The following is a 10,491-nucleotide window of genomic DNA, read 5'->3' as shown; positions in this document are numbered from 1 at the left end:
GGGGTGGCACTTTGTGCACCGGTAGGGGGAAGGTGTCAATATGGGAACAGTTGTGGTTTGGAGGGGGAATCATGCTTGTGTACCTGCATGCACCTGTAGAGGGGGATTGCACTCATACGCCTGCACTTTGCAGTGGAGGGTACAGATTGTGCTCATGAATTTTGCAAGAGTTCTTCACAGTATTCTTTGGTTTTTGCCATTCTGAGTAATTATGTGTCAACTGCAAACTTGGCCAACTCACTATTAACCCCCCTTTCCAAATCATTTATGAAGATATTAAACATCACAGGTCCCAAGATGTAGCCCTTTTGGGATCCCACTGTTTACTTTTCTCCATTCTGAAAACTGACCACTTATACCCACTTTTTCCTAAGACAATTTCTGATCTACAAGTGGACCTTCCAGCTAATGCCATTAAGAGCCTTTGATGCAGACTTTTGCGTGACAAGAAAGGTAGGTACAGGAAGTGAATGAAGAAGGGTGTTGTATCCAACTGAAGTTTCAATGTATTTTAAAGAGGTAGTCTAAAATCAACCATCAGAATTTTCCCAGGATACCAACAATAACGCCCTAAATCTTGAGAAGGGTGCTGCAGGATGTTTATTACAAATAGTTAGGGCTTCTGTCATCTCTCATTCTACAAAAGGTAAATATTACATCCATACTGATCTAAATAACACTTAAATCAAGCAACCTGTCTCATACCTTCTACCCACCTTTACTTACTGATATGTTGAGAAATGTTGTTCAAGAAGAGGTTGAATAGGCGTTGGACATACAGTTGTGCCTTTATTCATAGAGAATCATGAAGAAGTAGGGGTGGAAGGAACCTCAATAGGTCATCTAGTCCAACACCCTGACTGAGGCAGGGGGTGTTCTACTATGGGTATTTTCTATACTTATGGACTTTGTTGGTTGTCCCGTGGGGCCAGGAGAGAATTCCACCCCAGAAATATTGGGTGGTGGCTGCAGCCAAGCCTGGGGACTTTGCTGGGACTTAAATCTGGAGGTTTCTGGCTAAAGGGTTTTCCCCCTCCACTCAGGGTCAGACCAATTGCCTTAGGTGGGTTCAGGAAGGACTTTTATCCCATTGTCAGATTGGTATGGACTGTGGAGGTTTTTGCCTTCTTCTGTGGTGCGGAGGGTGTTGCCCTCTTTCTGGGATCTCTCAAATGTATTTTAATAAGTTTTGCAGCAGCAGGATTTTGGCTGCCATGGTCTTCTTGCTTTACATGGGGCAAATTAGGTTGTGTGATGATTATGTGGTTGGATTGTTCCTTTTGATGCTCCCTGTTATTTTTTTTTCTTTTTTTTGGATGGGTTTTATTCTGGCAGGGAAAAGGTAACCATCTGGCTTGCAGAGGGGCTGGGTGTGGCCTGGCTCATTGCACTCTGCCCTGGGGATGGTGCTGGAAGGGCCCTTCTCCCCAGGGCTCCATCTCTTTCTAGAAGCTGGGGGAGCAGATATAAGCAGGGGAGCTGGAGAGTGCACATGTGGGTATGTATGCCTGTGTGAGTGCCTGCTGGCCTGCTGGAATCCACCACAGCCTGCTGGGGTGAAGCCCCAGAGAGTGGAGACAGAGGCAGTCATCCATGTGGGGTCTGCGGGCTGGAAAGGCATGAGCAGTGAGGCAGGGGCAACCTGCTGAGGCCAGCAGAGAAGCTGAGACCTCAAGGGATGGGTGGGGGGTGGAGTTCCCTGCAGAGACAGTAATGATTCTGGCCTGCTGCTGGAACCATCCGTGGTCTGAGAAGTAAGCACTGACCAGGGGTGAGAATGAACTGTTAGGAGTTAAGATGTTTAAAACCTTTATTTTGTCTTCTCAGTCACATGGTAGCGTTTTCCCTCCTAATTATTAAAGTGGGGGGTAGGAGCAGGGAGGATTATCCCTGAAATGTAGTTATTCTTTAATTGGGTATCTTGCCTCATGGGGAGTTTGCACTCACATAGCCTTAGCTAACTCTGGGTCCCACCACAGGGTGATACATTTTGTGCTGTGTCTGGGTTGACTGTGTTGTTTTGCTAAGGGATGATACTGCCTCTGGCAGGGGGCTGGAAATTCAAGAACCTTTCAACACACTCTCAAACAAACATAATATTTTTCTATTTGCTTTGTCGTGTGTACGGTTTGATCAAACTCCCACTAGAGTCAAGCGCAATCTCTCCAACAGACTCCCATTTGACTTGAACTGTGCCTGAGGGCCATATCAATCTGCTACATTAGTTTCCCCGAGAAGATACTTCAGCTGGTCCAGGAAAAAGAAATGTTCACCTGGGCATAATGAACACTAGCCTGTTTGATTATAATGGATAATCTACAGAATGGAGTTTATGACCTGCTAAAACATGGAATAAAATTTTGAAAATCAGGAGTAAAAACCTTAATGACTAATGAATCTGCAACTGGGATATGGAGTACTTTCCTTCTCCAGGTTGTGGAGGGGCCTAAAGTTATAGTCACAGTGTAGTGGTAAGAATCAGCAAGTCACACTCCCAGGATTTAATCACAGTTCTGCGAGGGCTCCCTCAATTTATATGGGTTCTTTATATGTGAATTCGCTCTTATGCAATGAGCATATTTAGACCCATAATTTGTTACATGCAAGGTAAATTCCCTCTTATGTGATCAACATAGATGCCTCCACCCCCCAAGCAGGTAAGTCTGTAGCGGGAAAGGAAAGGGCCATGGCCCCACTCACCCCAACCCCAGCTGCAGTGGCCCTGGGAGCAGCCAACACCAGCTGCCTGCACTAGGGCATGGCGCAGCCCAAAAGCAGATGTGAGTAGGGACAGGTGGAGCACGGTAGCCCAGCGGCTGCAGGCAGTTGGTGCCAGCTGCTCCCGGGGCTGCTGCAGCTGGGGCTGGGGTGAGTGCTGCTCTGTTCTCTCTGCTTTGCTGCCTTGTGCAGCCCCAGGAGTGGCACCCTTCCCCCACCCCTTCCCTAGTCCTTCCCTCACCACCATGGGAACCCCTATTTGTTACGCTGTAAAGTGGGTTCACTTTATGCGCCCTTCTCCAGGAACACATGTACAGCATACATCGAGGGAAACCTGTATGGCCTTGAGCAAGACTTCCCTTTCTTTCTACCTACACATTCCTATAAAAAGAGCAATCAGACTGATGCAGCTCTGAGATGGCTGACAGCAGCATCAGCAGGGGCTGGAGACTGAATTCCCCCATACTATTTATAAAGGGTCTCTCCAGCCCTGTGATGAAGATGATGGGTAGGCAGGGAGGGCTTATGAGGTGGATGCCTCTTGTCCTGCTGTATGAGGAACACCTGTTCTTTAGATTCTGACAGCTTTTATCAGTGCTAGGTTCACTTAGAATTCACCAAAAAAAGAGAAAAGAAGTTAAGTGGCTTTATGTAGTTTTCTTAGAGAATAGTCTTTTAGGTGTTCTGCATTGCTTCTACTCATTAGTAATTTAAAAAACTAAACAAAATAGCTGGAAATAGATTGCACTTACAAATAGTGCCCACTAAGAGGCTCACTTGATTTTGTGGAAACAGGAGAACAGCTTTCTTTCTATTACCTGTTTCATCACTGTATTCCCCATCTGGGCACTCCACACATTCAAAGCAACACGTAGGCTCTCCCTCAATGATGCCTTTCCTGGTGCCTGGGAGGCAATCCCTGCTGCAGTTGGAGAATGGCACCTGTAAGGAAAAAAAGGAATCTGGTTAAACATGTGGAAAGGACTTGGGGACACTCCACTATATGGTGAGCAGTTGCAGGATGTGCTAGGATTAAGCTATACTGCCATTAGCCACGCATACAATCTTGGAAAGATATCTATCCTAAGATTTCGCAATCACATCAGGGTTCTGACTGTAGTCCTACAGACGTCTCTATCATTCAGAGGACTGCCAAGGAACCCTTATGTTATGTTGGGTATAGCCATGTAAGGTAGTTGCACTGGGCCATGATGGACATGGGTGAGTGACTAGGGCATGAGGTCTGGGTGCTGACTGTGGGGCGGCCATTGGAATGGAGGTGGTAGGGTTTTGCTGTGGTTTTAACACCACAGAGTGGGAGTGAGGACCCAGCTCAACATGCCTCAAAGTGGGAGAGTGGGGTGAGTGCTTGGACTCAAGCTATGACCTGATTGACAACACAGAAACCTGGTGGGAAAGCTCTTAAAACTGAAATGTCAATGGGGTTGGGAGAAAGGTGGTGGTGTTGCCTTTTATGCCAAAAACACATACACTTCTTCCCTGGTTTGGGAGGAAGAAGATGGCAAAGCAGAATGCATTGGAATGTAGATGAAAGGTGAAAGATTTATTACAGCCCCCCAAATCAGGAAAAGGAGGTGGATGAAGCACTCTTCAGGCAGGTAACAAATCTATCCAAAAGCTATGGGATGGTACTGATGGAAGATTTCAATATTCCAGACATCTGCTGGAAGAATAATTCAGTCAAACATAAAATGTCAAGCCAGTTCCTAACTTGTGTGGAGGACAATTTTTTATTTCAGAAGGTTGATGATACAACTAGAAGATTGGATTGTTTATCTTGGAATTAGTCCTGACCAACAGAGATGAATTAATGGAGGATGGGAAAGTGATGGGTACTTTGGGAGGAAGCAATCACGATACGATAAAATTCCAGATCCTAAGACAGGGAAAGCATAAAATCAGCAAAATTAGGATACTAGATTTCAAAAATGTGGATTTCATCTGACTCAAGGACTTAATAGGCACAGTGTCATGGGAGGACAGACTGAAGGATAATAGTGCCTAGGAGGGATGGTAAAGGGCACAGTATTGGAAGCCCAACAAAAAACCGTCCTGGCACAATGAAGCACAAGAATAGCCAGAGACCAATGTGGCTGTACAAGGAGCTTCTAAAATGCCCCACATGCAAAAGGAAAGAATACAGGCAACAGAAGAATGGGCAGGTCACCAAGGTAACATACCAGGAAATAGCCAGAACCTTCAGGAACAAAATCAGGAAGGCTAAGATAAAGAATAAGCTCTACCTGGCAAAGGAGATTAAGGACAAGAAGAAGAGGTTCTATAAGTATGCTGGCCAGAAAAGAAGGATCAAGGAAGCTGTGTGTCATCTGTTAACAAGCCAGGGGGAACGTCTAACTGAAGGTGCAAAAAAGTTGGATCTACTCAACAGCAACTTTGCCTTAGTCTTCACAAAAAAATCAAGTTCCAGCCACACACCTAATAAGGATTATCTCGATAAGGATGGGGGAAAGCTGAGGAAAGAGATAACAAAAGAGATGGTCAGAGTGCTTTTGTGGGGTCTCAGTGAATTCAGGTCAGTGGGGCCAGATTAATTTCATCCCAGAGTACAGGAAAGAACTGGCAGAGATCTTGGAGCATCTTCTTGAAGCTGTGGGAGATGGGCCACATGCTAGAGAACTAGACAGAGCCACGGTAGTGCCCCTCTTTTAGAAAGGCAAAAAGGAGGACCTTGGGAACTACTGACTGGTTAACCCCACCTCAATACCTGGGAATTTACTAGAGCATATACTAAGGAAGACCATTTATTAGGATCTGGAGGAGGAAAGGCTGATCACAAGAAGCCAGCTTGGATTTATGCAAACCACATCTTGTCAAACAAATCTCATCTCCTTCTTTGACAAAGTAACTACAGGCAACCCCTGCTTAGCGCTCTTAATTGGATCTGAAAAACTGAGCATTAAGTGAAATGAACATTAAGTGAAACCTAAAGTTTTGACAACTCAAGATGGTGACTGCTGTGTGAAGGCAGCAGTTCCAGCATGCACACAGCCAGCTTGGCAGCTTGGAAAGCAGCATCTTGCTGGTAAGTCTGTTGTGGGGAAGGGGTGGGGGTGGGGAGCAGATCAAGGCCTCCATGGTGAGGGAGGGAGTGGGGCTGGGGCAGAGGGAGTGGCTTCCACTACTGCGCACACCCCCAAGGAAGCCTTGGGGAGGCAAATGCCCCCTGGATCTGTGCACAGGGCAAGGGGAGGCTGCTGCTGCAGGCTGGGGTTGGGAGTGATGCCGGGCTCTTTATGGGGGGCGGGGCTATACTTGGGGTGAGCAGTGGTGGCAGTGAAAGGGGGGGCTACAGGGTGGGCTACAGCCACCCCAAAATCTACTGTAGTCACCCCTTCTAGTGCTGCTGCCGCCCACCTTGAGCACAGCCTCTGCCCAGCCTCCCCCTGCTAGGAAAAGCCCAGTGCCACTCCTGGCCCCAGCTCATAGCGGGCAGCCCACCCTCGCCCCATGCATAGATCCAGTGGGCACATGTCTTCCCCAGGGGCGTGCGTAGTGGCAGAAGCTGTCCCCCCTTTCCCCATGCCCCCTGGACAAGCTACTCACAGCTCCGACCCCTGCCCTGCCCTGGCTGGGCAGCACCTGCCCCAGCCCCAGCCCCAGGCCCAGCTCCACTCTCTCCCTCACCATGGTGGCCTCAATCTGTGAGGGAGGGAGTCGGGCTGATTTACCAGCTGGATACTGGTCTCCAAGCTGCTGGGCTGCATATTGGCAATAGGATCGGCTGATATGGCTCGCTAATAATCAGCCATTGGTATTGGCCCAAAAAATCATTATCGGTGCACCCCTAAAAACTACTATAAACTACTATAAGGTGGAAAGATAACAGGCTTGATAGCCACAAGCAAAGAATCATCATTAACGGGTCCATGTCAGATAAGCGGGGGGTTTCAGGTGGAGTCTCACAGATATCTCTTCTGGGCCCCAGTGTTGTTCTATGTGTTTATTAATGATTTGGATAATGGCACAGAAAGCTTCCTGAGCAAGTTTGCATATGACACAAAACAGAGGACTGCAAACATGGTGGAAAATGTGAGCGCAATTCAGAAGATAGCGACAGATTGTAAAATTGGGCTAGAGCTAACAGGATGAAATTCAATGTAGACAAATGCAAGGTGCATATTCCGAAGGAATAATTAAAAACACAAATACAAATCATAGAATCATAACAAATTAGGGTTGGAAGGGACCTCAGGAGGTGATCTAGTCCAATTACCCACTCAAAGTAGGACCATCCCCAACTAGATAATTCCAGACAGGGCTTTGTTGAGTTTGGCCTTAAAACCTCCACGGATGGAGATTCCATCACCTCTCTAGGTAACTCATTTCAGTGCTTCACCACCCTCCTAGTGAGAGAGTTTTTCCTAATACCCATCCTAAACTTCCCTTGCTGCAACTTGAGACTCCTTGTTTGGTCATCTGCCACCACTGAGAATAATCTAGCTCCATCCTCTGGAATCACACTTCAGGTAGTTAAAGGCTCCCTCAGTCTTCTCTTCTGCAGACTAAATAAGCCCCATTCCCTCAGGCTCTCCTCAGAAGTCATGTGTCCCTGCCACCTAACCATTTCCGTTACTCTCTGCTAGACTCTCTCCAACTTGTCCGCATCCTTTCTGTAATGAGGGAACCCAAAACTGGACACAGTACTCCAGATGTGGCTTCACTAGTGCAGAATACAGGGGAATAATTACTTCATTTGATCTGCTGGCAACACTCCTACTAAGGCAGCCCAGTGTGCTGCTAGCTTTCTTGGCAACAAGGGCACACTGTTCGCTCATTCAGCTTCTTGTCCATTGTAAGCCCCAGGTCCTTTTTTGCAGAGTTGATGCCCAGCCAGTCAGCCTCCAGCCTGTACTGGTACATGGAATTGTTCTGTCCTAAGTGTAGGGCTTTGCATTTGTCCTTATTGAACTTAATGAGATTTCTTTTGGCCCAATCCTCCAATTTGTCTAGGTCACTCTGAATCCTAGCCCTACCCTCCAGCGTACTTACTACTCTCACCAGCTTGGTGTCATCTGCAAACTTGCTGAGGATGCACTTCATCCCATCTTACAGATTTTTAATGAAGATATTGAACAAAACTGGCCTGAGGACCAACCATTGGGACACTCCCCTTGATACTGGCTGCCAACTAGACATCAAGCCATTTATCACTACCCACTGAGCTTGAAGATCCAGCCAGCTTGCTATCCATCTTACAGTCTATTCATCCAACCCATACTTCCTCAGCTTGCTTGCAAGAATGCTGTGGGAGACTGTATCAAAAGTGTAAGTATATCATATCCACTGCTTTCCCTGCATCTATAGTGCCAGTCATCTTATCATAGAAGGCAATCAGGTTGGTGACACCTGGCCTGATGGCAGAACTATGGAAAAGGACTTGGGAGTCTTGGTAGATCACAGACTCAATGGGAGTCTGCAGTGTGATGCAGCCACACAAAAGATTAATGCAGTTTTGGGATGCATCAATAGAAGCATTAGGTGCAAGACACAGGAAGGATAGTACTGGTTAGGCATTGGTTAGGTCTCATCTGGAGAACTGGGTGCAGTTCTGGACTCCACATTTTAAAAAGGATGGGGAGAAGTTAGAGGGTCCAGAGGCAGGTAACAAAGATGATCAAGGCCTTAGAAAGCAGGTCATATGAGGACAGGCTGAAGAAGCTAGGCAGATTCAAGCTTGTGGAAAAGGCACTTAAGAGGGGACTTGATAGCAGTCTTCAGTTGTTTGAAGGGCTGTCAAAGAAGAGGGAAAGCAACCTTTCTCTTTTCCTGTAGAGAGGACTTGGATTAATGGCTTAAAGTTGCAGCATAGTAAATTTAGATTGGCTATCCAGAAAAAACTTCCTCAGTGAGGCACTGAGGCATTCTTTCCCTAGGAAGTTTCAGACTCTCCATCACTAGAGGTGTTCAAGAAGAGGTTGGACAACCACTGGTCAGGGATGGTTTAGGCGTATCTGTGCCTGTGTCCTACTATACGTATTTCCCATGGTTCTGGGCTTTGCTTGTTACTTCCCCCTGCCCTTTTCTGCTACATATGGCAGGGTGTTTTTAATCCTTGCCAGAAGCATTGGGTGTTGGCTACAGCCAAGGTTGGGGACTTTGAGTGCTGTGTGCCAATGCTCCTGCTGGGACCAAAGCTGGAGGTTCCTAATTAGAGGGTCTTGACCCTCTGCTCAGGGTCTGACTGATGGCCATACTTGGAGTCAGGAAGAAATTTTACCCTATGGTCAGACTAGTACAGACTGTGGGAATTTTTGCCTTCCTCTGTAGTGTGGGAGATGGCCCTCTATTGACCATACATTGACATTTCACAGAAGCAGGACACTGGCTGCCATAGTTGCCTTGCTTTACCTGTGGCAGGTTAGGGCGTTAGGTCTGTGTTGTGCTAGGGTTGATGGTTGTCCTGTAAAGAGTTTTGATTATGGATTGTATAGAATGGTTTGGATAGGGATGATCTTGCCTCAAGCAGGGGGTTGGACTAGATGACCTCTGGCAGTCTTTTCCAGGTCTATTTCTTTATGGTTCTATTATTCTCTATGTTTTGGAGGGCTCAGGGGATGGATGACCTGTGGCTTGGGGCATTTCCATTTTTCTCTTTCCCTTCCCTCCTCAATATGAGTTCAATACACTTCAGTAGTCTGCAGCTGACTAAAATCTGTGCTTTCCTGACTTGGGAAGGCAGGGATGGAGAGGGCAGGGACTGGAAAGTGCTTGGACCCCTGCTTTTGCCTAGGGCTGGGGGAACAAGGGGAGGGTCATAATGAGAGGGTGTGGTCAACTAGGAGTGAGGATACAGCTGTTAGGAAGTATTTTTACTGAATAAGCAGTGCAGGTTCCAGCTTGTCCAGCAGCTCTCCCAACTATACCCTTGGTCCAATAAAAGTTATAACTAAAAGTTCTTGACTCTCATACAGTTAATACCTCACAGAATTGGGTTTACTTCTTTTGCAACAACAACATAGAATTGATCCATATTAAGTTTGGGAGCACAAAAATCCTAGATCCTTTTCTGTACTGCTGCCTAAGTTTTTCCCACTTCGTATTTCTGCACATGGTTTTTCCTTCCTACATAACTCTTTTGCACTTGTCTTTAATGACATTTTTGGACCATTACTCCAGTTAATCAAAAGTATTTTGAATTCTGATCCCATTCTCCATTGTACTTGTTACCCTTCCCAGCTTAATGTCTACTGCAACTTTTATAAATGTCTCCACATTACATAGTCAATATTTTTTAATGAACAAATTGAGTAGAATCAGATCCAAAACAGATCCCTTCAGGGTCTCACCTGAATTACCTTTGACTTTGACAGCAAATCATTGATACATACTCTTAAAGTGCTGTGTTTTCAACCAGTTTTTCACAGCCATATGCTGATTTAATCAGTTTTGTAGTTTGTTTATAAGAATGTCATGCGAAACAGTCTTATGATACCGTATCTTCTGCTTCCTTCTTACCTAACAGGCCAGATATCCTCTCAAAGAAGGAAATTAAATTGGTGTGACATGATTTGATCTTGACAAATAGATGTGGGCTGATTTTTATCGTGTTGTTACCATCTAAGTGCTTATAATTTATTTTTGTGTTTCTCAAGGTATACGTGTTAGGCCAACTGATCTATGATTTTCCAAGTCTTCCTTTTTTTCTTTTTTTAAGTTAGATACTATAATTGCCCTTCTCTTGCTCTGTGGTACCTCAGTCTCCTCTCATAGGGCTTATCCTGTAATCCCCTA

General features: G+C 46.0%; 1 protein-coding gene and 1 long non-coding RNA gene across 3 annotated transcripts in view; one reads left to right on the top strand and one right to left on the bottom strand.

Annotated features, from left to right (window-relative positions):
* LOC109296608 overlaps positions 1-2,397 on the top strand; it is a 26,993-nt gene extending 24,596 nt beyond the window's left edge. The window contains exon 2 of the long non-coding RNA XR_002096999.1: positions 375-2,397. This is a non-coding gene — a long non-coding RNA (uncharacterized LOC109296608). The remainder of the gene's footprint in view (positions 1-374) is intronic.
* Positions 1-10,491, bottom strand: part of CASR (calcium sensing receptor) — a 150,381-nt gene that overhangs the window by 19,673 nt on the left and 120,217 nt on the right. For both annotated transcript variants that reach the window (XM_019516078.1, XM_019516079.1), the window contains one exon: positions 3,537-3,660. In XM_019516078.1, coding sequence (XP_019371623.1) covers positions 3,537-3,660 — 124 coding nt within the window. The remainder of the gene's footprint in view (positions 1-3,536; positions 3,661-10,491) is intronic.

The sequence above is a fragment of the Gavialis gangeticus genome, unplaced genomic scaffold (assembly GCF_001723915.1).
Source record: "Gavialis gangeticus isolate Ggan-Ray unplaced genomic scaffold, GavGan_comp1, whole genome shotgun sequence".
NCBI lineage: Eukaryota > Metazoa > Chordata > Crocodylia > Gavialidae > Gavialis > Gavialis gangeticus.
The sequence above is the reverse complement of the archived record's forward strand: the minus strand, read 5'-3'. Positions and strand labels throughout refer to the sequence as shown.